At 40.4% G+C, this 24,168-nt stretch overlaps 1 protein-coding gene across 3 annotated transcripts in view; it reads right to left on the bottom strand.

The window, feature by feature from the left end:
* The window catches only part of mgat5b (alpha-1,6-mannosylglycoprotein 6-beta-N-acetylglucosaminyltransferase B), an 876,343-nt gene that overhangs the window by 95,868 nt on the left and 756,307 nt on the right, over positions 1 to 24,168 (bottom strand). For all 3 annotated transcript variants that reach the window (XM_088000554.1, XM_043714644.2, XM_043714643.2), the window contains one exon: positions 8,476 to 8,606. In XM_088000554.1, coding sequence (XP_087856680.1) covers positions 8,476 to 8,606 — 131 coding nt within the window. The remainder of the gene's footprint in view (positions 1 to 8,475; positions 8,607 to 24,168) is intronic.

The raw sequence follows: 24,168 nt of genomic DNA, 5'->3' as shown, positions 1-24,168 counted from the left end.
GGACATCACTAGCCACAACCCTCTATTCTGAAAAGCATCCTTCCACCACTACCCTCTGTCTCCTATCACTAAGCCAGTTCTACATCTATCTTACCAGCTCACCCCGATATCATGTGACTTCACCTTTTATAACAGTTTGCCATGAGGGACCTTGTCAAAGGCTTTACTGAAGTCCATATAGACAACATCAACTGCTTTTCTATCATCAATTATCTTTGTTACCTCCTCAAAAAACTTGATTAAGTTAGTGGGGCACAACCTCCCCCACACAAAACTGTGCTATCTATCACTAATAAGTCAATTTGCTTCTGCGCATAGACTTTCTCCCTGAGAACCTTCTCCAATAATTTCCCCATCACTGAAGTGTAATTTCCAGGATTATCCCTGCTACACTTCTTAAACAGTGGGACAACATTGACTGTTCTCCAGTCCTCTGGGACCTCACCTGTGGCCAAAGAGGATACAAAGATTTCTGTCAATATCAGTGAAAATTCTTCAATAAGATTGGCTGAAGCTGCTGCTCATCTGTAGAGGGCGTTGGGGTAAAGAGCGACTCTAATAACTATAGATTTCCAATCAAAAGTTCATGCAAAGGTTATTGGCTACAGTAAACTTCATCAGTGGTGAATAGTTATTTTGCTACTGACTGAAAAATCTGGGTCAATAGCTCAAAAGGCAGGTCTATCTTGCAGGAGCAAGAAACAATTTGATATTGTTCCCAGCTGTCAAAAGCACTTCCCGGGAAATAGGGGTACACCTTTAATTGGCGTGGAGATAAAGCTTGTCATCTAATTAAGAACGGTGAGTGGGATGACAATGCTGGAAGGTTAATCAGCATAGCATGCTGTGATGGAAGGTTTGATCAGAGAAAACGAGAGAAACAGAATGCTGTTACAATGTGATATGCATACACTTTTAAGGGGGCATATATTAATCTATTGTCAATCATTAACCATATTACCTGTTGGGCAGTTTGAAGCACCATGGATAGAGATACATTGTCTCCCAATAACATTATAAATAGCTTTAACTTTAAGTAAAGAATCCAGATTATTGTGTCATTGATCTTTGTGATTCGTTTGTTTATATCTAAAAGAAGGTAACATAATGGCAATAGGTGGTTTCTAAAGATTTTTGATTCTTAAGTATACCTTCAGTATCAGGATGTTGCATTTTGGTAAGGCAAATCATGACAGGACTTAGGGAGTGTTGCCAAATAAAGAGACCTCGGTGTGCGTGCATAGCTCCTTGAAAGTGGAGACACAGGTAGACTATGTGGTGAAGAAAGCATTTGGATCCCTGACCTTCATTGGTCAGAACATATAGGAGATGGCTGTGCAGGACATTTGTGATCCTACTTTTGGAATACCGTGTACAATTCTGGTCACCCTTCTATAGGAAGGATGTCGTTAAACTTGAGAGGGTGCAGGGACAATTTATAAGGATGTTGGGACTGGAGTGTTTGAGTTATAGGGAGAAGCTAAATAGGTTATGGCCATTTTCCCTGGAGCATTGAGGACTGTGGGGTGATTTTATAGAGGTTTACAAAATCATGAGGGGCATGGATAGAGTGAATAGCCAAGGCCTTTTTTCCAGGGCTGGCGAGTCCAAAACTAGAAGGTGAGAGGGGAAAAATTTAAAACGGACCTGAGTGGTAACTTTTTCACGCAGTGGGTGGTGTGTGTATGGAATGAGCTGTCAGAGGAAGTGGTGGAAGTTGGTACAATTGCAACATGTAAAAGGCATCTGGATGGGTATATAAATAGGAAGGGTTTAGCGGGATATGGACTAAATACTGGCAAATGGGACATTGGGATATCTGATCAGTACAGACAAGACGGACCGACTCTATGACTTTATGTCTCAGAATCTATATTGGCAGGATGATTTTGATGATTTGATTGTAATCCACACAAGTCTCTATCATTCCATATCCAGCTGAATATAGAACTAGGTGTAGAAGGAAATCAAGAATGAAAAGGCTCAGCATGTGTAATAATTTTGTAGTTTGTCAGAATTTTGTACATGTACTTTGTTTTAGAATCACACCTTGTTTCAACCACCTGACATTGGGTCCCAGTAACATTGTTCAAATCTAGAAGAGCTTAAATCGTAAAATTGATCTGCTGTGACATTTATTCAGGAGCCAAACTTAAAAGCAGAGATTGGATTGAACATCACTTTTAGCAGAACTCTCAGACCAGGGAGTTAATTGCTGCCGAATGTAAAATCTGCAGACTAGCTTGAGAAGAAATATTTATTCAGTAACAGTTTCTAACAGCTACAATAAACCTTTTGAGACCTTTTCACTGTTTCACTTAACCTCAACAACACTACCACTGCATTAAGCACTGTTCTGATCAGGTAAGGCTGTGACTGCCAAAGCTATTGCAACTCGGCATGAAGTTAACCCAAAAAGTGCTGAAAGATACTTGAATGTAGACAAGCAGGAGTTTGGAAGAACACAGCAAGCCAGGCAGCATCAGGAGGTGGAGAAGCCACCATTTCGGATGTAACCCTTCTTCAGGACTGGGGGTGTGTATACAGGTTTTAAGTTCCAGTCAGCATGTAGAATGCTGCAAAATGATCACAGAATTTCCAACACTCGCTTGGGGAAGACAACAGATCCCACATCTGAATTCACTTTGTTCTGACAACATGGCAAGCATTGTTTTATCCAATTCAAAATTTCTGAACCAGATAAACCAATCAATAAAATTCAAATTGTTTTAGGAAATGAAGGCGTCTACACACTGAATATATAAACCATCTGAAAAATCCAGATCAAATCCAGTCAAGACAAGAGAATCATTTATGAGTGAAGTTCAGAATATATTATCTGGAATTAAAGTCTTTTAGGTATTAATCAACAAAACCAATTGATCACTTCATAAGTAGATATTGAGACCAAAGACATCAATGTGATTTTATGGAGAGAGAGCTTGTTGACAGTGCAATCCAGGTTGTGCTAGCCTATACTCCAATAAACTGCATTACAAAAAGATAATCTGTAAGACAAGCCATAGTGGATCAAACAATACTAATGGGTAGACAGAATCTGCAGTTTACATGTAATCTGTTCACCATCTGCATGATAGCCAAGGCAAGCCTAGTAGGCAATGCAAATGGTGCAGTCATAAACATGAACCAAAATAATGTTCAGCTTTTAATGCTGTATGAATGACATGTGGCACAAGAGAACAACTGCAGTTGTACTGTGAAACACTTCTTCACGCAAAGAACAGTGAAAATCTCAAATGCTTTTTCCAAAAAGCTAACGAGACTACTCCAATTGAAAATGTAAAAACTGAGACCAATATATTTTCATTATGCAAAGGTATTTAGTTTTACAGAACCCAGGAGGGTAGATGAAGTCAGAATACAGATCTGTGATTTAATTGAATGAAGGACCAGGATCTAGGGGACTAAGTAACCTCTCCACTGTCTCAGGTTCTTCTATTCCCAATGAAGAAGTGCAATATCTTCAAGCTGAAAATAGCTCAGCAAGATTTATTTTGAGTTTTAAAAATTAAATTCTGTTTGAATCACAGTAAATCAAACAGGAAGATCAAGCAAGCTTTAGATAAAGAAAGCATTCTTGTTAACTGAGTAAGAATTATTAAATCTGAAAAAAAAATTTTATTTGTATCTGTGCAGAATAAATAAATTCAAAAGCTATGAAAAACTATTGAACAAAATACATATCTATTAATTAATGTCAGATAAATTAATCTGATTTATTCATCATTTTTAATACCTGTTGGGTTTAACAACAAGAGATGGGCATTTGTAAAACTAGGAGAAATAACTTAACGGCAATAAATTCTGTTGGACAGAAGCAGGTTCATTCTTTTTTAAAAGTGGAGTCATAGGGAGATAGGGTGGTGAAGAAGACATTTGATATGCTTTCCTTTATTGGTCAGAGTATTGGGTTCATGAGTTGGGAGGTCATGTTGCGGCTGTACAGGATATTGATTAAGCCACTTTTGGAATATTGTGTGCAATTCTGGTCTCCCTCCTCCCGGAAGGATGTTGTTAAACTTGAAAGGCTTCAGAAAAGATTTACAAGAATGTTGCCAGGTTTGGAGAGTTTGCGCTATAGGGAGAGGCTGAAAAAGTTTGTGCGAAGATTTGTAGCTCGGGCGCTCGTTGTTGTGGTTCTGTTCGCCGAGCTGGAAGTTTTTGTTGCAAACGTTTCGTCCCCTGGCTAGGCGACATCATCAGTGCTTGGGAGCCTCCTGCTGAGCGCTTCTTTGATGTTTCCTCCGGTGTTTATAGTGGTCTGTCCCTGCCGACAACCGGAAGCGGCAGGGACAGACCACTATAAACACCAGAGGAAACATCAAAGAAGCGCTTCGCAGGAGGCTCCCAAGCACTGATGATGTCGCCTAGCCAGGGAACGAAACGTTTGCAACAAAAACTTCCAGCTCGGCGAACAGAACCACAACAGAGGCTGAAAAGGCTGGAGCTGTTTTCCATGGAGTGTCAGAGGCTGAGGGGTGACCTTATAGAGGTTTATAACATGATGAGGGGCATGGATAGGGTAAATAGACAAGTCTTTCCCCTGGGTTGGAGGAGTCCAGAACTAGAGGGCATAGGTTTAAGATAAGAGGAGAAAGATTTAGAAGGGACTTAAGGGGCAATGTTTTCATGCAGAGAGTTGTCCGTGTATGGAATGAGCTGCCAGAGGAAGTGGTAGAGGCTGATACAATTATAACATTTAAAAGGCATTTGGATGGGTACATGAATAGGAAGGGTTTAGAGGGATATGGTCAAATAGGACTTGATTAATTTAGGATATCTGGTCGGCATGGATGAGTTGGACAGAAGGGTCTGTTTCTGTGCTGTATATCTCTATGACTTTATGATTCTACATGATGGGCCAGTCTCCTTAGTGCAAGAGCACATTCAAGAAACCAGTCCCGTGATGCTGTAAAGTATTGTAGAAATAGCTGAGATAATGGCTTTTTATTGTTGAAACATTCAAAGCACTTTGTTCTGGCCATCAATTAAATAATATTTGTTTTGTGAAAATCTTTCACAATAAGCATTATTTTGTGGCTTCAAAATCTGTGCCAGTGTACTGGCATGAATAAGTAAAAAGTAAGGTTAATTAAGGGAAATCAACGTGTTAGAGGTGTTTCTGAATGTTATTACAATTTCAAGGTTGAGGAAGAGCTGAGGCAAGGAACCGTTCTCTACATCTGACAAAGTCTGGATCAGTTGGCAGTTGGGATGGGATATGCTAGGAAAGGGTAAAGCTCAACCAGAAAGCTTTTTGGCAGCTTGCTGTTCCCTAGCAAGACTATAGCAGTACCACTTGTGAAATGCATAAAAGATGGTGTGATGTTGATCCAGATGTCAAAATCGACCTTTTCAGTCTTGTTGCTTGACTCTGCCACACATCTCATCAGAGCCTACATTGCTCAGACCCCTGTAATATTCTGCCCATTATGTCTATTTAAAAAAAATTCTAATAATTCTCAAAAGTACATGACCTCTCCCAGAAGATACCTTCCCTCTCTGAAAGGTGTCTCTAAAATTATCGGAAAGGCACCCTTACCTGTCAAAAGAACTCTGGTAACATAAATCCTCCTCCTGACAAGAGTAAGGTCCACAATGTTTTCAACATTACATTGACAAAAATTGGATCCACTTAAAAGCAACACCCATATTTGCAACACCCTTCCTAAATCACAAATGAGCCAACTATAAGCCCACCAGCTCCCACCTTCATGGGTGCCAGGTTTGGGATGGTTCTTCTGGAATTGGGTCACTGGCACCATTTTCGCAAAGGTGGAAACTCTTTCAGTCCCTGCAAAAAATTCAGCCCTGTGTCAATATTTGAGACAATGACTGCACGGGTAACTTTGTAATCACTGCTTTGTTCCTCCACTGCCCGCCAGGTCCTTCCTGCTGCCTCTATTTGTGCTTTCCCCTATTCTGCAAGAAATGACAACATTTTCTAGTACTGCATTGGGGCCTGTTTTGATACTTGTTGCTGCAAAAGGAGAATAATACGCTGTGTGTGCAAGCATATATGGGAATATGAATGTGAGGCTTATAGCTGTGCTCAGTGCTTAAGGCTACAGTACAGCACATGGTTGGCAAGTTTGTGCCCCAACTACAGAAATGATTGGTACATGAAAGATGAGGCTGTACTGAATTGAACAGTGCTGAAACTGATGGTGCTCTTGTCATTTTTGGTATTTGAAGATGCTTTCACTGATGCTGACCACTTCTGTGAACCCTTGAACTTCTTGTGTCACGACATCCCAGTGCTTGACACTTGACTTCTGCAATTAGAACAAACAAGGAACAAAGAGAAGTATAGCACAGTAACAGAGCTTTCAGCCCCCCCCCAAGCCTGTGCTGATCATCATGCCCTAACTAAACTAAAAATAAACCTTCTCCCTTATTCGGTCCATATCCCTCTATTCCGTCCCTATTCATGTAACCATCCAGATGCCTCTTAAATGTCACCAACTTGCCTGCTTCCACCACCTCTTCTGGCAGTGCATTCCAGGCTCCTAGTACTCTCTGCATAAAAAACTTCCCTCACACATCTCACTTAAACTTTCCCCCTCTCACCTTGAACCTGTGCCCCCTTGTAATTGAAAATTCAACCCCGGAGAAAAAGCCTCTGATTATCCACCCTATTGATGCCTCTCATAATTTTGTAGATCTCATCAGGTCTCCTCTCAGCCGCCATCTTTCCAGTGAAAACAATCCTAGCCTTTTTAACCTTTCCTCACAGCCAATGCTCTCGAGACCAGGCAACATCCTGGGGAAACTTCTCTGCACTCTCTCCAAAGCTTCCATGTCCTTCTGGTAGTGTGGCAACCAAAACTGCACACAATACTCCAAATATGACCTAACAAAGTTTTATATAGCTGCAACATATACAAAGTTTTATATAGCTGCAACATAGTTTGCCAACTCTTGTACTCCATGCTCTGGCCAATGAAGGCAAACATGCCTTATGTCTTCTTCAACACCTTGGCCATGCGTGTTGCCACTTTTAAGGAACTCTGCCTCCACAACAACGATCTCACTGGTTTCTGAGTGTGGTTCTGATGGGCCTCCTGTTATCCCACAGATACAGGGCTATTCTCTTCTTTTCTACATCATCCACCAAGGCAGCAAGTGTTGTGTCTGATAGCTCAAAAGTTGATCTTTCCTGTGGATGTAAGTTAAGAAAAAATGATAAAACATAAGGACAAAACCCTGGATATTGGACAGAGTCCTGGACTTTCAAAACTTCTTCAGAAGAAAACATCAAGAGCTCAATGAAAACTACAGATTTGAGCAGAGATAACAGGGCCTAATGTCAACAAAACTGGCAGCCCTGATCTGACCTGCAGACTGTGGCCTTTTTCAACAACAAGTTTCTGCAAGAATAGCTTCCCCACAGGCTTCTACCCCCAACAAGCAGCTTCTGAAACAAGACCCAAGAGAAGCTGAATCAAGAGGCCAAACAGAGAAGCTGAATCAGGAAGCCGAACCAAGAACATCATCGGAACAAAGGACATCTGAGAGGGGGGATGCCAACCAAGCGCTGTCCAAACATGAGCTTCCAGACACAGGCCTGTTCCGAACCAAGAGATCCGACAGCAAGAACCTCGGCAACCGGGTGCACTTCAAAGCCGCATTTTGAGCAATGAGCATGAAATCCCGAGACCCTAAAGTTCCAACATGGTTAGCAGGGACGGGAAGGTGGGTGGTGACAGTGCATTGAGAGCCCAAGGGTAGGAATTCTGATTAAAGAGTCTGAAATTAAACACTGTTGTTTCCTGTGTGTCAGTAGGATAGTATTCTTATCATGGTTATTTAGTTACTCGTATATTTAAAGTACTACTGCTCCTCTCTGTATTGATTGGGTCAATTTCCTTATTTTATTGTGTTGTCTATTTTCTTATATTGTAATTACCTTTGTATTTTAAATAAATGCAGAGATTCTTTTGCCCTGAAATCCCTGTCTATTGCCTCTTCATTTCCCTTTCCCTAAATAATTCCATTGTCCTGAACCAGGGATCTGGGAGTGATTTAAATGAGGTAAAAATCAGAAAATAACACTGCAAACCAGAACCCTACAGTTGTGCCATATTTTTGTGTTTTCAAAGTTGGATTCTATTCCTGCAACACTCCCAGCACCTGGACAGACCAAAATGTGCCTCCTCTCCAAGATGTATTGGCTATTTGTAACAGTGCTTAACTCTACTCAGGTATCCAAGTCATCAACAATATGCTTATTGCTGCTTGGACAGTGAAATCATTTCAAACTTAATTCACTTGCTGTTAGTGTAGTAGTCACCAGACTTGGATTAATTATGTGCTAATCCATGCACAGTTTACGGTGCTGTCAAATTGATCTTTTTGATCATTTTTTCATGCATTTTCTCTCACTTTTTAGTTTCGATGGTCAGAGTTTGGATCGTAGAGAAATATAGTAACCATAAGTAAAGTTCTTCCTACCTTCCACATATTAGCATCCTTTCCGTACACAACTGCCATATTGTTGACCTTGTTTGATTGAATAGCCTCTTTCTCAGTGTTGTTCAGTTTCTCGGCAACAAAACCCATAAATGAGTTGTCAGGACTATGTGCTATTAAGAAACAAATTGCATGCATTGTGTTAGTAAACAGCTGTGCAGAACTTTAAAACTGTTGAATTAGAAAAATGAAAATGGGATTCCATGCAAAATACAGAATCAGTGTTGTTATCAGTTTATATGGCATTATTATAATCATTCACTGTTAAAGTCACAAACGAGGACACATAGATATTCCACATAGCAGCTAAAATGTTGAAAAGTTAAATAAACTTTGACTTGTATTATCTAATAGCATCTTCTTTTATTTTAAGTTTGTAGACATAAATATTTTTACAGTACCCTGCAAACTATCGTAATACACCGTATACAGTAAGTTATCATTGTAATTGTGTATGGAGTAGTCTAGAGGAATCACTTGCCAATGTGACATTCCCAAAACACAATCAAATATGGAGAAGTCTCTTCCACTGTTTATTTAAGAAAACAACATTTTTTGTTCTTGTGAAAAAATGGTGCATCTCTTACCATCACACTGGCAGAGAAAGTTAGCACCACTGACGCCATTGATATATGCCTGGAGCTGGGATAGGGAGCTAACTCCACACGTATATACATGCGCATGGTCACTCATATCCAAGGACTATTGTCACCCTCACACCGCCTAGAGCTTTGCTTGGAGTCCCACTACTCCTGCTCACTTGGCACTCTGCTTCCCTGTTCAGTTCCTGCTCACCAACCTGTTGCTACCACTGCGATTGCCACAACCTTAAACCCTCACTGCCTCTCTCCGTCTTGCTGCCCTGCCGGCTTGTTCCTGGTGATAACAGACAGTGAAACAACACAGGATGACAGTGTTGGGAATGGGACGGTGAGCAAACTCGCAAACCCAGAATTTGGATCAAGTTGAAACATTTGAAAAACACTCGCTTTATTGCTGCTATTCTTTGATATAGGCACCTTGCAGCAGTGAGTGCCATAGGCACTGTGACTACAGAGACAATGAGTGCACACACTGCCATTGCAGTGGCAACAAACACAACCAAAAGAAAAACAGGGATCTTGTTCCTGTATCTTAAACTCTGATGTGATCATCCTCAATGACAATATAATAGAATCTTCACTTGACAGTCATCATAGCTAGTAACTGACAAACATATTTATTAAACAGAAAATGATAGTTAATCAGAAGAAAATACAGGCAGCAGATGCAGAGTAACTATATCTAACATTACAGAAAGAAAGAAACAAAATAATTCCATCTGTTGTTCTAATCCACTATAACTGCTCTGGAATTTTATTTGGTAGTTTGCTGCTGATCAGAAAGTATTTGATCTATCCTCTTCATTTCAGATGGGAGTGCTAATGGAATTACCACAATTGAAAATACTTTTCAAAATAGATCAGGACAAAGGACATTTAAATATGCAAGTTTGAAATTCAAGAAGAACTGCCTATCAAACATATATTCAAATGTCTGATTGTATTCAATGATATGGCTTCCCCCTTGGATATCAAAAGAGATGCAATGGATTAAACAATCTTTTTTAACACCTTCCACTAACACTGGTCATCAGATGTCAGGAGCCATGGAAGTCACAATTCATACTGGTCTGAAATTCAAAATCAACCTATCGATATTCTGTCAGTGAACTTGGTTCTAATCTAATATATACAATAATAGGAAATGTTGAAGTCAGTTGAACAAACTTATGTTAATGCATTGATATGTATAAACAGTTACCAGTGTTATTTTGTTCTTTACAATCTAATATGACAAAACATACAACCAACTGAATCTCATAATCATTTCCAATGAAAAAGATGACAGTTCTCCTTAACTTCCATGTGAGACAAAAGGTCAAGAATAATTACCTGAATTATTCAATGCAACACACATACAATATTGTCTAGTTATAATCCACACTTCAGTATTGCTTGAAAAGTACATGGCAAATTTCCTAGCTTCCATTGGGAGCATACATTAGAAATTTTGGCACTGCACTTGTAAGATTTTAAGCTTGAATATATCCCTTTGGGTTCCTGATTGTCCTGTAATGAAAAAGGGGAAGATGGCTGTATTTGTTGGAGGTCATGTACTTCATAATAAAAAAAATGAAAAGGGATACCCATTTCCGATATATTCAATAATAATTTTAAAGGATTTGGGACCGTGAGACAAGAAACTAAACCTGCTTTCTGGAGGTGGGCCTCCAGCTGAAGTACTTTAATGAAGTTGTGTGCTTCCAAATTTAGACTGGAAAATTAGAGGGTGCACAAATTGCAATGCAAAAATAACCCCACTCCCAGTGGAAATGAGACAAGCAGCACACAAACTCAGTGCTGAATGCTCAACTTCATGGTTGTGCTGTGTAACTCTGTCCTAAAACACATTGCTAACTGGATGCAGAAGACACAAGGTTTGTGCAAGCCCAGCATTATTAAAACTAGCCCACACTTTTTAAAGCACCTATTTAAGAGGGGATGTAACCTGACTGCAGTCAGGATTTGGAATGGCTGTGAAACACTGCCCGTGTATGACATGATCACTGTGTATTACAATGATAGGTAACATGGTTTTGTGTGGGGAGATCGTGCCTTACCAACTTAATAGAGTTCTTTGAGGAAGTGATCAAGTTGATAGATGAAGGAAAGGCTGTAGATGTCATATAGCTGGACTTTAGTAAGGCGTTTGATAAGGTTCCACACGGAGAAAGTGAAGTCACATGGTGCGCAGGATGTTCTAGCTAGGTGGATAAAGAACTGGTTGAGCATCAGGAGACAGAGAGTAGTGAAAGGGAGTTTCTCGAAATGGAGAAAGATGACCAGTGGTGTTCCACAGGGATCAGTGCTGGGACCACTGTTGCTTGTGATATACATAAATGATCTGAAAGAGGGCACTGTTGGTATGATCAGCAAGTTTGCAGATAACACGAAGATTGGTGGAATAGCAGAAAGCATAGGGGACTGTCAAAGAATACAGGAGACTATAGATAAATTGGAGAGTTGGGCGGAGAAGTGTCAGATGGAGTTCAATCCATGCAAATGTGAGGTGATGCATTTTGGGAAGTCTAATTCTAGAGCAAATTACATAGTAAATGGAAGAGCCTTGGGAAAAGTTGATGAGCAGAGAGATCTGGGAGTTCAGATCCATTGTACCCTGAAGGTTGCTGCACAGGTGGATAGAGTAGTCAAGAAGCCATATGGTATGCTCGCTTTCATCGGACGGGGTATTGAGTATAAGAGCTGGCAGGTCATGTTAAAATTGTAAAGACATTGGTTCAGCTACATTTAGAATACTGTGTACAGTTCTGGTCGCCACATTACCAAAAAGATGTGGACACTTTGGAGAGGGTGCAGAGAAGGTTTACGAGGATGATGTCTGGTATGGAAGGTTCTAGCTATTAAGAGAGATTGAGTAGGTTAGGATTGTTTTCATTAGAAAGAAGGAGATTGAGGGGGGACCTGATTGAGGTCTACAAAATCATGAAAAGTATAGACAGGGTAGATAGAGATAAGCTTTTTCCCAGGGTGAGGATTCAATAACGAGAGGTCATGCTTTCAAGGTGAGAGGTGAGAAGTTCAAGGGGGACACATGTGGCAAGTACTTCATACAGAGGGTGGTAGGTGCCTGGAACGCGTTGCCAGCAGAGGTAGTAGAGGCAGGCACGATAGATTCATTTAAGATGTGTCCGGACAGATGCATGAGTAGGTGGGGAGCAGAGGAATACAGATGCTTAGGAATTGGGTGACAGCTTTAGACAGTGGATTTGGAGCGGCTCAAACTTGGAGGGCCGAAGAGCCTGTTCCTGTGCTGTAAATTTTCTTTGTTCTTATTCTTTTGACATCTGAGAAATAGAATAGCAGGCCATAGTGAGGGAAGGAGAGAAAACTCTATGATATTTTCAAGCAGCTCCAGAGGCTAGGAGATGGAAAGATGGTGGCAATCCCAACTTCCATTGTGGGACAGGAGGCCCATCAGACAAGCATATTGTGAGGAATTGGAGGAAGTAACCATGGAGGTCAATGAAAGAATTCTTACTCTGAGGATTTGTTTACAGTGATTGCAACGATCTGACACAGTAGTCAAGATCGGTAATATCATACCAACTGCACCTTCAACCTTACACACTGCAACAAAGCATCACAGCCAAGGGTCAAAATATTTTTCTTTCAAGGACTCTTCCTGAGACTTTATCAAGAGTTAATATTTCAATTTCAGGGGTTCCTTTTTCATTCTCAATTGCTCATTTATTAGGTGCTGCAGTCACCGTAGTAATAATACATTTGGATTTGTATTAACGCAGTATATTTTGACAGAAGCAGAATTAGAAGAATTTTCCAAAGTCCTCAATGAATATCAATAAATCCAATAAATACAAACCCACAACCTACAGGAAGCATTAATTTCCTAGACAACTTAGTGTTTGTTTTGGGGCAAGACATCAGGTATCACTTAATAACAAAATATTTTATTTTCAAAATAACTGGCTTACACTTCTACGTGTGAAAAGCAATTATGATAAACACACTTCTTGCAGAATAGTGAGGTCACAGTAATGTGTTTTCATTGTGTATGTGAATGCTGGGGTTTCCTAATAAGGCAGTTACTATCTTTTTCCTATATCTCAGATATTAATCCCAGAATTATATTTAACATTGACACTGTTATTATAAATACATCCACTAGATATTTTTGACTATATGTAACTCCGGAGCATTTGCAGCCTCAAGTTAGTGATTGTACATTTATCTGCAAGGAATTCATTACCTTACAAGTTTTCCTGGAGTTCAGTTGGCTGGGAATTCTTTGTTGACAAGTGTAAAACTGTTCTTTTCTTTGCGACCTCCTTCTCTCCCATTAGCAGTCTCAGTCTCACTCTCCCTGCTTTCCAGCTTCCTTTCCCCTCAACCCTTTGTACTCTCCTTCTCTCACCTTCCCCTGCAACTCCTTTTCTGCCATTTTACTTAGAGACACCCTCTCTCCTGTCACCACTTCCTTCCCTGAACACTAGTGGCCTTATTTTTCCAATTTCCTCCTTTCATTCATTCCCCCGGCAGATACTGACACCCACTCCTTGGACCTGTTGGACAGAAGGTCTGAATCCAGCAAAAGAGCAACGTCCCCTCCCCCCACCCCCAGCCTCAGCCAAAGGAAGCCTCAGCAGAAAGTAGTTCAGCCCTTTCCTTGCTCCCAGTCAAAGGCTCCCCCAACAAATTACTTCCCTTTTGGCTTGGTGTTTCTTCCAGTCAGGGGCTTCTTTCTCTTGCTTTGGCTGCTGAAAAGTTCACCAGTGACCCTATCAGTAGCAAGCACAAGAAAGAAATAGTCAGTGATTTGGAGATGAACTCCTGACCAATTCTACCGGGAAAGGGAGTGAACAGCCTTTCTCTGATTTGTCACCCCATTCCTCTCCCATTTGAATTTTTCAAGGTGATTTTGAGGGTGATTTCATGCACCAGCCTGGCATATATTGAGCATTGTAACATCTCCATCATTCACCCAAAAAAATCTCTGACATTCTCAACAGCTGCAACCTCCAAATTTTCCACCACACCCTCACCCACTTTACCATTGCAGCAAACTTCACATCCATAGCTCAAAGTCTTCATGTTATTGCAGGTCTTCAACAAGGCCATGTATATAATCCAAACACTAAGCAAAACATTCAGTATCATTCCTTATTCTCTCTTGCAGGATGAGGAAGCAAATAACAAGGGGGAGGAGCAGAAAATCAGTGGTGAAGAGGAGCAGACAGACATGGCACCTCCTGCAAAGGATTCGAATTAATCAGTGAAACTGATATTGTGGAAATCATCTAGGAAGATGGTACATTTCTATGAGAAGATTTGTAGCTCGGGTGCTCGTTGTTGTGGTTCTGTTCGCCGAGCTGGGAATTTGTGTTGCAGACGTTTCATCCCCTGTCTAGGTGACATCCTCAGTGCTTGTTGCAGTGGTCGGTATATTGGGTCCAGGTCGATGTGCAATGGACAGCTGGAACTGACAACTGGAAGCGGCAGAGACAAACCACTATAAATGCTGGAGGAAAGATCACAGAAGCGCTTGACAAGAGGCTCCCAAGCACTGAGGATGTCACCTAGACAGGGGACGAAACGTCTGCAACACAAATTCCCAGCTTGGCGAACAGAACCACATGGTACATTTCTGTCTATGTAACTTCTTGAAATCAATTTCATTCTTGGCAGATCATCTGGCTTGAGGTACAAGCCGCCGATGGTTTGGTCATGCATCTTTCCTTGTGTATGAGGCTTTGTGATGACATGGGAAATATTGTTATCTCTTGCCTGGAAGGTTTTGCTGACTTAGAAATTGCTGGCCATGGTGATTTTCTTCTATTTACCCGTACTCCATCTTCATGTCATATTGCAGCCTGAGAGGAATTGCAATTGTAGTCCCAATGGCTAACAGTAGGTTTTCTGCTCAGAACCTTTCAAGACACACCACTCCTACCAAAGAGCTACACAGCACACAATACTTCTATTCGCTCTATTGAAACAAAAGTGAAAAACTCCTCACCTGAAGTTGAATAATGATTTTTTAAAAATAATACTAATGGTAAGGGTTCTTCATATGTGTGAGTGTTAGAAGAAGATCTTAAGAGAACCTACAAGATCCAAAAAGGCAGGTCAGATGCCAAATCAGCAGGGAATTCTCAATAAGGTCACAATCTGGCAATTAAAAAAAATTCTCTTGTGAGACATAAGCATCGCTGGCTGAGCCAACATTTACTTCCTATCCTTAGTCACCCTTGAGAAGATGATGATGAGCTACTTTCTTATACTGCTGCAGTCCAACCTGCTGCCTTCAAGCATGCAAGGAATATCTGTACATCTGAGATTCCAAAGATGGTGGTTGGCACAGTCTGGCCTGAGAACATGAAGAGTAGACCTCCTGCCATTTCATTTTCACAGGCCAACTTCCATAGCGCTGAAACGAGTACTGCTCCAGAGCTGGGTTTTGTAGCCTACACCTGTTTCAAGTTGAATACATTGTCTTCAGATCACCCCTTCTATATGCCAGTGATGATCTCTAAAACTCTTGACTTTCTTCCCACGGCCTCTGGTGTACCCACCACCCCATAATCTTCAAGCTCTTTCCTCCTGATACAATTTCTGATTCTCAATCTACACTCTCCACCACTAATAGACTTTTGGATTAAAAGCCATTTCACCCTCGGCTTTCCTCGTCACACCCCTTCCTATTTCATTTCTAGTTTTAAGTGTTCTCTGCCTGAAGTATCAATTAACTTGAGCACCAACCTCTGTTCTTTTCATGTCATACCCCTGTCAATAGTTCTATTGTCTGATGATGGAATATTCCATTTTTAAATAAACCCACCACTGCTTGCACCACAACAGTGTCAGTTGCATTGAAAGCTGAGTCCAGCTCAGGAAATTTGAAAAATTCCCACATACTTTATTATAGAAATAGAAAAAGGAGTAATATTCAGCCCCATTATTTTGTCAGATGAGATGATTTTTCTTTCTGTGCCAGTTTTGTCTTGCTGCAGACATCAATAATAAACACAAGACAGATTGTCTGATATCACAAGCTGACATCTAAATAACAGTGTAATAATTTCCGTCCTCTCTAGAGAGCCAACAATTCATTTGCAAGAACGTTTTTTGCTACAGGTTTCAGGTTCTGCTAATGTTTTCAAATATATCTGCCTTCACATCTTAAACCGTTATGTTTCACTTATGCTTGTCCCATCAATCTTAGTCAATATATACAGAAATGCTCATATTCTGGAGGAGTACATATATTGTTTCATGAAGATATTATTCAGTGGGTACACCTGATTGACTTTGCCTCCCCTCTCCACATCATGATTATGTTTCGTGTAGAGTTTGTTATGTTTAGGGTTCCATCAGAAGAATAAATGCTTTGACCCAGTTTAAGAATGATTTATGACCCACACAGATAGCAAGGTGGAAATTTCACATGATATGGATTTAACAACTGATAAATTAAAATAACAATCATTTTACTTTATTGGATACATAGGACTGGATTTTGGTTTGAATTACTGCCCACTTTCAAGCAATTTTAAGATGGAACCCTGAACTAAGAAATGGCTACTCACGAATTCCAATTTCTAAAAGTTGTCAAGTTGTTAACTGCTCACCCTTTACGGATAACTGGAGCTGAATGGGCTTAGCCAAATTGAGACGCTAACCCAATCTTGTCAAACACTACAATTTCATAAATCAGAGTTTACAACTTGACCTGTGTCAGGACTTGTGTGTGGCTCATTAAAGTTGCATGTTGTTCCTGACCATGATGAATCAGACTCATTTTGATAGCAATAAAAAGGCTTGGATCACTTTTTACAACGTTTTAAAAAATTGTACATTGTACCATTTCATTAATGACTTTTTCCATGTAAATATCTTTAAAATGTTGTTGAAATTGTTAAGAAGGCTTTTAGGATCCTTAGGTTTATAAGGAGAGGCACCAGAGTATAAAAGGTAGGAAGTGATGCTACACTTGCAGAAATCAATCATCAGACCACTTTTGGAGTATTGTGTTCAATTCTGGGCACCTTATTTAGGGAAGATGTTAAAGTTGTGTCGAGAGTTCAAAGAAGATTTTCTAGAATTATACCAGGAATGAAGGATTTTAGATACATGGGAAGATTGTAGAGGTTGGAGTAGAGAAGGTTAAGAGGAGACCTTATTGAGATTTTCAAAATTATGAACCATTTTGACAGGGTAAAGGGGATATTTTGTTTCCACTAGTTAGTAGGTCAGTGACTAAGGATCATAATTTCAAGATTGTCAGCAAGAGAGCTTGGAATGAGATGAGGAGAAACTTCTTTACTCAGAGAGTTGTTAGAATTTAGAATGCACTGCCTGGGAGAGTGGCAGATGAGGATCCTGTAGGAGATTTCAAAAGAGAGCTAGATATATTTGAAAGTGATGAAGTTAGAGGGTTATGGAGATAAGGCTGGAGAGTGGGACGAACTCGGTAGCTCCTTCAGGAGCCAGTACAGATACGATGGATCGAATGGCCTCCTTCTCTACTATAAAATTCTATGAGACTATGAAATATGCTCCTTGTTTTTCATGATTATAGGGATTGCTCTAACAACATTGCAGCTCTAAAGATATTATGTTTCCACAAAATTTGAAAAGTGTCTCTTATTATTAAGGCAGCCGACTCCTTGTATAAATGATGACATTAGTTGCTCACTGTTATCTCTAATATAGGTGCTGCATTGTGGAGAATATCTTTTGGTGAACTTCCTGCACTTACTATACATTTTTCATGACTATGATGTTAGCTACTTTGTGCTATAGAGCTTTATTGAAAAGTTCTCCTGGCAGGATAGCTAGGATTGAATAATATCTAAATTTTGCACTGAGGAAATGGATTTCTCAATAGAACCTCTCACCTCCTGCATGAAAATAAGGAAAATAAGGGAATAGAATATAGCTGTAGCAAAAAAGAAACTTGTTTCTAGCTTGTCAACATTTGCTTGCCAGGGTTTACAGGTTGTAAATCTCATGTAGTTGGTTATTGCCTCAGGAAGTTGTTGGGGACCTAGGTTAACTTCTGGTGGCAGAATTGCAGCCCACCTGAATGAAATAACATTGCCTCATTTATCGTGATGAAAGTGGTCAGTGCCATGAATTACTGTGCCACTGAATCTTTCCGGGCATAATCTTTCTTTTATTAATCAGTTACCAACTTGTCCATGTATAAAATAATCATGGGTATTCTATTCAGATTGAACTATTTCGATAAACCACAAACAGAGAAGTTGTCTTACACTGGTTGTTGTTTTTGAAACCAATAACTAGGAGATTTGGGCCCCTGAGCAGCTCTGGGTGGGCATTTCATCACCACCAGCTGAGGAACAACTAACTCCCACTCCCACTCTTTTCCTTACCTCATGCTTTTCACTCTGTGAAAGCTTGTCAAACTCACTGACTGTGGTACAACTCAAAGGGATGAATAGCTGACTCCTGTTCCCATACACAGAATCAGAGTATTGTTACAACATAGGAGGCCATGCCCGTTGTGCCTGCAAGAACTCTCTGAATTAGTATTGTACTTTGTACCACTCTCCTGTCTCCTCCTTGTAACTCGGCATATTGTTCTCAAGTAACTTCTTTTGAATGCCTATATTGACTTCTCTACACTCTCAGGCAGTGCATTCAGATCTTAACCATTTTCCATGTGAAATGTTTTCTTCTCATATTGCTTTTGTTTCTTTTTCCTACCCTAGTGCCATCTTTTTCTCATTCTTTCCATGAATGAAAACAGTTCCTCCATATCTACTATGTCCAGATCCCACATAATTTTGAATACTTCTACCTCCTATCTCAACCTTCTCCAAAAAGAGCAGAACTTTAATTGTTCCTTAATAGGTCTTCTTAACCATAGCTCCTCATCCCTGAAACCATTCTTAGGAACCAGCTCTCATCATCTCCAATGCCTTCGCATCTTTCCTAAAGTGCGGAGTCCAGAACTGGGGGTAGTACATCAGCTTAGGCCAAATTAGTGTCTCATACAAGTTCAGTTCGCCGAGCTGGAATTTGTGTTGCAGACGTTTCGTCCCCTGTCTAGGTGACATCCTCAGTGCTAGGGAGCCTCCTGTGAAGCGCTTCTGTGATCTTTCCTCCGGCATTTATAGTGATTTGTACCTGCCGCTTCCGGTTGTCAGTTCCAGCTGTCCGCTGCAGTTGCTGGTAAATTGGGTCCAGGTTGACGTGTTTGTTGATAGAATCTGTGGATGAGTGCCATGCTTCTAGGAATTCCCTGGCTGTTCTCTGTTTGGCTTATCCTATAATAGTAGTGTTGTCCCAGTCGAACTCATGTTGCTTGTCATCTGAGTGTGTGGCTACTAAGGATAGCTGGTCATGTCGTTTCGTGGCTGGTTGGTGTTCATGGATGCGGATCGTTAGCTGTCTTCCTGTTGGTCCTATGTAGTGTTTTGTGTAGTCCTTGCATGGGATTTTGTACACTACATTGGTTTTGCTCATGCTGGGTATCGGGTCCTTCGTCCTGGTGAGTTGTTGTTGGAGAGTGGCTGTTGGTTTGTGTGCTGTTATGAGTCCTAGTGGTCGCAGTAGTCTGGCTGTCAGTTCGGAAATGTTTTTGATGTATGGTTGTGTAGCTAGTCCTTTGGGTTGTGGCATGTCCTCATTCCGTTGTCTTTCCCTTAGGCATCTGTTGATGAAATTGTGGGGGTATCCGTTTTTGGCGAATACATTGTATAGGTGTTCTTCTTCCTCTTTTTGCAGTTCTGGTGTACTGCAGTGTGTTGTGGCCCTTTTGAACAGTGTCTTGATGCAACTTCTTTTGTGTGTGTTGGGGTGGTTGCTTTCGTAGTTTAGGACTTGGTCTGTGTGTGTGGCTTTCCTGTATACCTTTGTGGTGAATTCTCCATTCAGTGTTCTTTGTACCATCACGTCTAGGAATGGGAGTTGATTTTCCTTTTCTTCCTCTCTAGTGAATCGGAAGCCTATGAGTGTAGCATTGATGATCCGGTGTGTGTTCTCTGTTTCTGTGTTTTTAATGATTACAAAGGTATCATCTACATATCTGACCCAGAGTTTGGGTTGAATTTGCGGTAAGACTGTTTGTTCTAACCTTTGCATTACCGCTTCTGCTATGAGTCCAGAGATGGGTGAGCCCATGGGTGTGCTGTTGATTTGTTCATATATTTGGTTGTTGAATGTGAAGTGTGTTGTGAGGCACAGGTCCAGTAGTTTGAGTATGCCGTCTTTGTTGATCGGTTCCCCGTCTTGTTGTCTGTTCTGTATGTCCAGCATGTTGGCTATTGTTTCTCTGGCTGTGTAGTGTACAAAATCCCATGCAAGGACTGCACAAAACACTACATAGGACCAACAGGAAGACAGCTAACGGTCCGCATCCATGAACACCAACTAGCCATGAAACGACACGACCAGCTATCCTTAGTAGCCACACACTCAGATGACAAGCAACATGAGTTCTACTGGGACAACACTACTATTATAGGACAAGCCAAACAGAGAACAGCCAGGGAATTCCTACAGGCATGGCACTCATCCACAGATTCAATCAATAAGCACATCGACCTGGACCCAATATACCGGCCACTGCAGCGGACAGCTGGAACTGACAACCGGAAACGGCAGATTCAAACCACTACAAATGCCGGAGGAAAGATCACAGAAGCGCTTCACAGGAGGCTCCCAAGCGCTGAGGATGTCACCTAGACAGGGGACGAAACGTCTGCAACACAAATTCCCAGCTCGGCGAACAGAACCACAACACGAGCACCCGAGCTACAAATCTTCTCCCAAACTTTGATCATACAAGTTCACCATAATGTTTTGCTCTTTTACTCTATGCCTCCACGATCAAAGCCTAAGTTATTGTAAGCTTTATTCAATGCTTTCTCAATTTGTCCTGCACCTTTCATGACTTATGGACAGATACCCCCACTTGGCTCCCCCTGTACTTTGCCCACATTGAAGTTGTTCCTATTATTTTTTATTGCCTCACGCCTTTCTAAAATGAATCACCTCATTTTTTTCTACATTGAGACTCATAAGCCATCTGTCAACCCATTCAACCAAATTATTTATGTCCGTTGAAAGCTGTATACTATCCGTCTCATAACTTAAAATGATCCCAAGTTTTATATTATCCATGAATTTCAAAATTGTGCCCATCAGACTGAAGTCTATGTCACTGATGTATATCAAGAAAAGATATAAGTTTGCTTTTTTAGATTACATTAGATTAGATTACATTACAGTGTGGAAACAGGCCCTTCGGCCCAACAAGTCCACACCGACCCGCCGAAGCGTAACCCACCCATACCCTTACATTTACCCCTTACCTAACACTACGGGCAATTTAGCATGGCCAATTCACCTGACCTGCACATCTTTGGACTGTGGGAGGAAACCGGAGCACCCGAAGGAAACCCATGCAGACACGGGGAGAATGTGCAAACTCCACACAGTCGCCTGAGGCGGGAATTGAACCCGGTCTCTGGCGCTGTGAGGCAGCAGTGCTAACCACTGTGCCACCGTGCCGCCCACAGTGCTTAGTGCATCAAATACATCTTGAAAGTCCATACACATCACATGAGTTGCATGGACCTCATCAATTTTCGTTTAGATCAGCAAATGAATTAAACATGATTTTCCCTTAAGTAATTCATGTTGGTTTTCCTTAATCAACTTACATTTGTCCATCTATTAAATTTGTCAGGAATTATTGTTTCTTGAAGTTTCCCCATTATCACAATCAAACTGATTGGCCTAGAGTTACTTGGCTTATATTTGTGACATTTTTGAATAACGGTATAATGTTTGTAATTCTCCAGTCATTTGGCACTACTCCTGAGTTTAATGAAGATTGCTAAGTTATAGCCAATAGGTTCACAAATTTCTAATGTCACATCTTTTAGTTTCCTTTGTTGTAACTCATCTGGTCCTGGTATCTTATCAATGTTAAGACAGGTAGCCTAGTTAATACATCCTCAACATCAATTGTATATACTTTCTGCCTCTGAATTACTTTCTCCAACACAGGGGTTTGGCAGTATCTTCTTCCTTGATAAAAGCATAAACAAAGTACAGTATTCATTTCATACCTCAGCTTAAGCCCTCTGCTTCTACATGTAAATTCCTTTTTGGTCCCTTATCAACACTCGCCCTCCCTTTTTTTACTTCAGATACCTTTAGAAGACATTTGAATCCCCTTTTATATTACTTGTGGTATCTTTTCATGCTTCCTCTTTGTTTCTCTTATTTGTTTATTTCATTTCCCCTCTGAATTTCTTATATTCAGCCTCATTCTCAATTTCATTTTCTGACATAGAGCTACCTTTTCTTCTTTATCTTAATTTGTAACTGCTTTGTCATTTTCATTTCTCTTTTGAGGAAATATTCTTTGTCTGTGTCAAGATTTTCTCTTCTTTGAAGTTAGCCCTATGTTCAGCTTCCATTTATCCTGTTAATCCTTGACTCAAATTTAGTCAGTTCAGTTCTATTCTTATGTCATTAAAGTTAGCTTTCCTCCAGTTAGTTATTCTTACATTGGATTGTTCTTTGTCCTTTACAGCCTCACAATGATGATATTATCCCTTTGTGTCCAACTATCTTTCCAAATATATACTATACTATACTATATTGCTATACTGGTGCTAGAATATCTATAATGTCAGGATGGAGTTAAGGAGAATAAAGCAGAAACTTGCAACTTCAAGTGGAAAACTGCTCTTCTATAGTACAATACAATATAATATAGCACAGGAACAGGCCTTTCAGCCCACCAAGTCTGCACCAAGACTAATTCTGACTAAGGTTTCTTTTTCATCAAGCCATCACCAGAATGTTACAACCTATAAAAACTTCTTTAGTTGTATAAACACTATTTTAAAAACTACTGTTGAGTCTACTCCACTTATGGCTGAGTGCCATGTCCCTACAGCACCTAGTCTGCCTCCCTCATTGCTATTTCTGTTCTCCCACCACCACAAATTGTATGGAAATTCTGAAAGTAAAACCCACAGTTTCCCTTGGAATTGTGGTTTTGGGGTGGAGACACCGGACACTCAAGCAGGAAGTGAAAAGATAGATGGATGACTGCCCACAGAGAAACATTTTTTGAAGAACAAAATCAGCTGAGTTACAAAATTCCTGCAAACTTGTTGATTGGGACAGACAAGTTGTTCATGTTCCACCTGTTCTGTAACAGTTACCAATGCTTGACACCACTGCTAATAAAGAGCTTATGCTTGAAATGTCGATTCTGCTGCTCCTCAGATGCTGCCTGACCAGCTATGCTTTTCCAGCACCACATTCTCGACTCTGATCTCCAGCATCTGCAGTGCTAACTTTCTCCCACCTATTTTATATGGTCATGATGGATTTACAGTCTAAATTATGGTAGAAAATGGTATGCAAGTTGCCACTGTACTATCACTGGCTCATTGAAGTAGAGCCAATTATCTTAGAATAGTTACAATTCTACTTGAAACACTAGTGAAAAGTTTAATAGGTGCCACAATGTACAGGGATTCACAATAGCTAACCCAATTATTATTAATATAGTTCATTATGTGATGTGCAGCAAAAACAAGTTCAAAATGAGTCAATTTCAAGCAATCAATGAAACAATTGCATACTGCCTTCTCATTTGGATAGCTATTGCAATGATGGTTCAAATTCTGGAATGGTTAATTCTTTCCCATTGAATTTGATAATGCAGTATATTTTTCTCTGGTGTGGGACTACATCAGTTATCGAATCTGATTGACAAAAGAGATTTCATTCTGAAGGGTAATGCTAATGGCTCTGATTATCCAACTATGGCCCCAACATCAACTTGCAGCCACAGGAATTCAAAACACAAGCACCTTTAAATTTACCTTTTACTTTGAAAGCACCAAGCAACATTTGTTGTGCTTTGCTGTTTATGACAGGCATTGGGGCGGTTAGTCTGACTGAATGCGTGCCATATGATGTTTAGTAACTAAAGTTGTTCTAGGCTTCAAACTGCAACATGTAGCTTGAATGCCTCACAACATATTTTGTTTTGTAGATGTTGCAGTGTATTTTTTTTTATTTACTGTCAACCGAT

This window comes from Chiloscyllium plagiosum, unplaced genomic scaffold (assembly GCF_037043375.1).
Source record: "Chiloscyllium plagiosum isolate Xiang-an unplaced genomic scaffold, Cpla_swu_hap1 HiC_scaffold_25, whole genome shotgun sequence".
NCBI classification, from domain to species: Eukaryota; Metazoa; Chordata; class Chondrichthyes; order Orectolobiformes; family Hemiscylliidae; genus Chiloscyllium; species Chiloscyllium plagiosum.
This window is presented reverse-complemented; position numbering and strand designations above follow the sequence as displayed.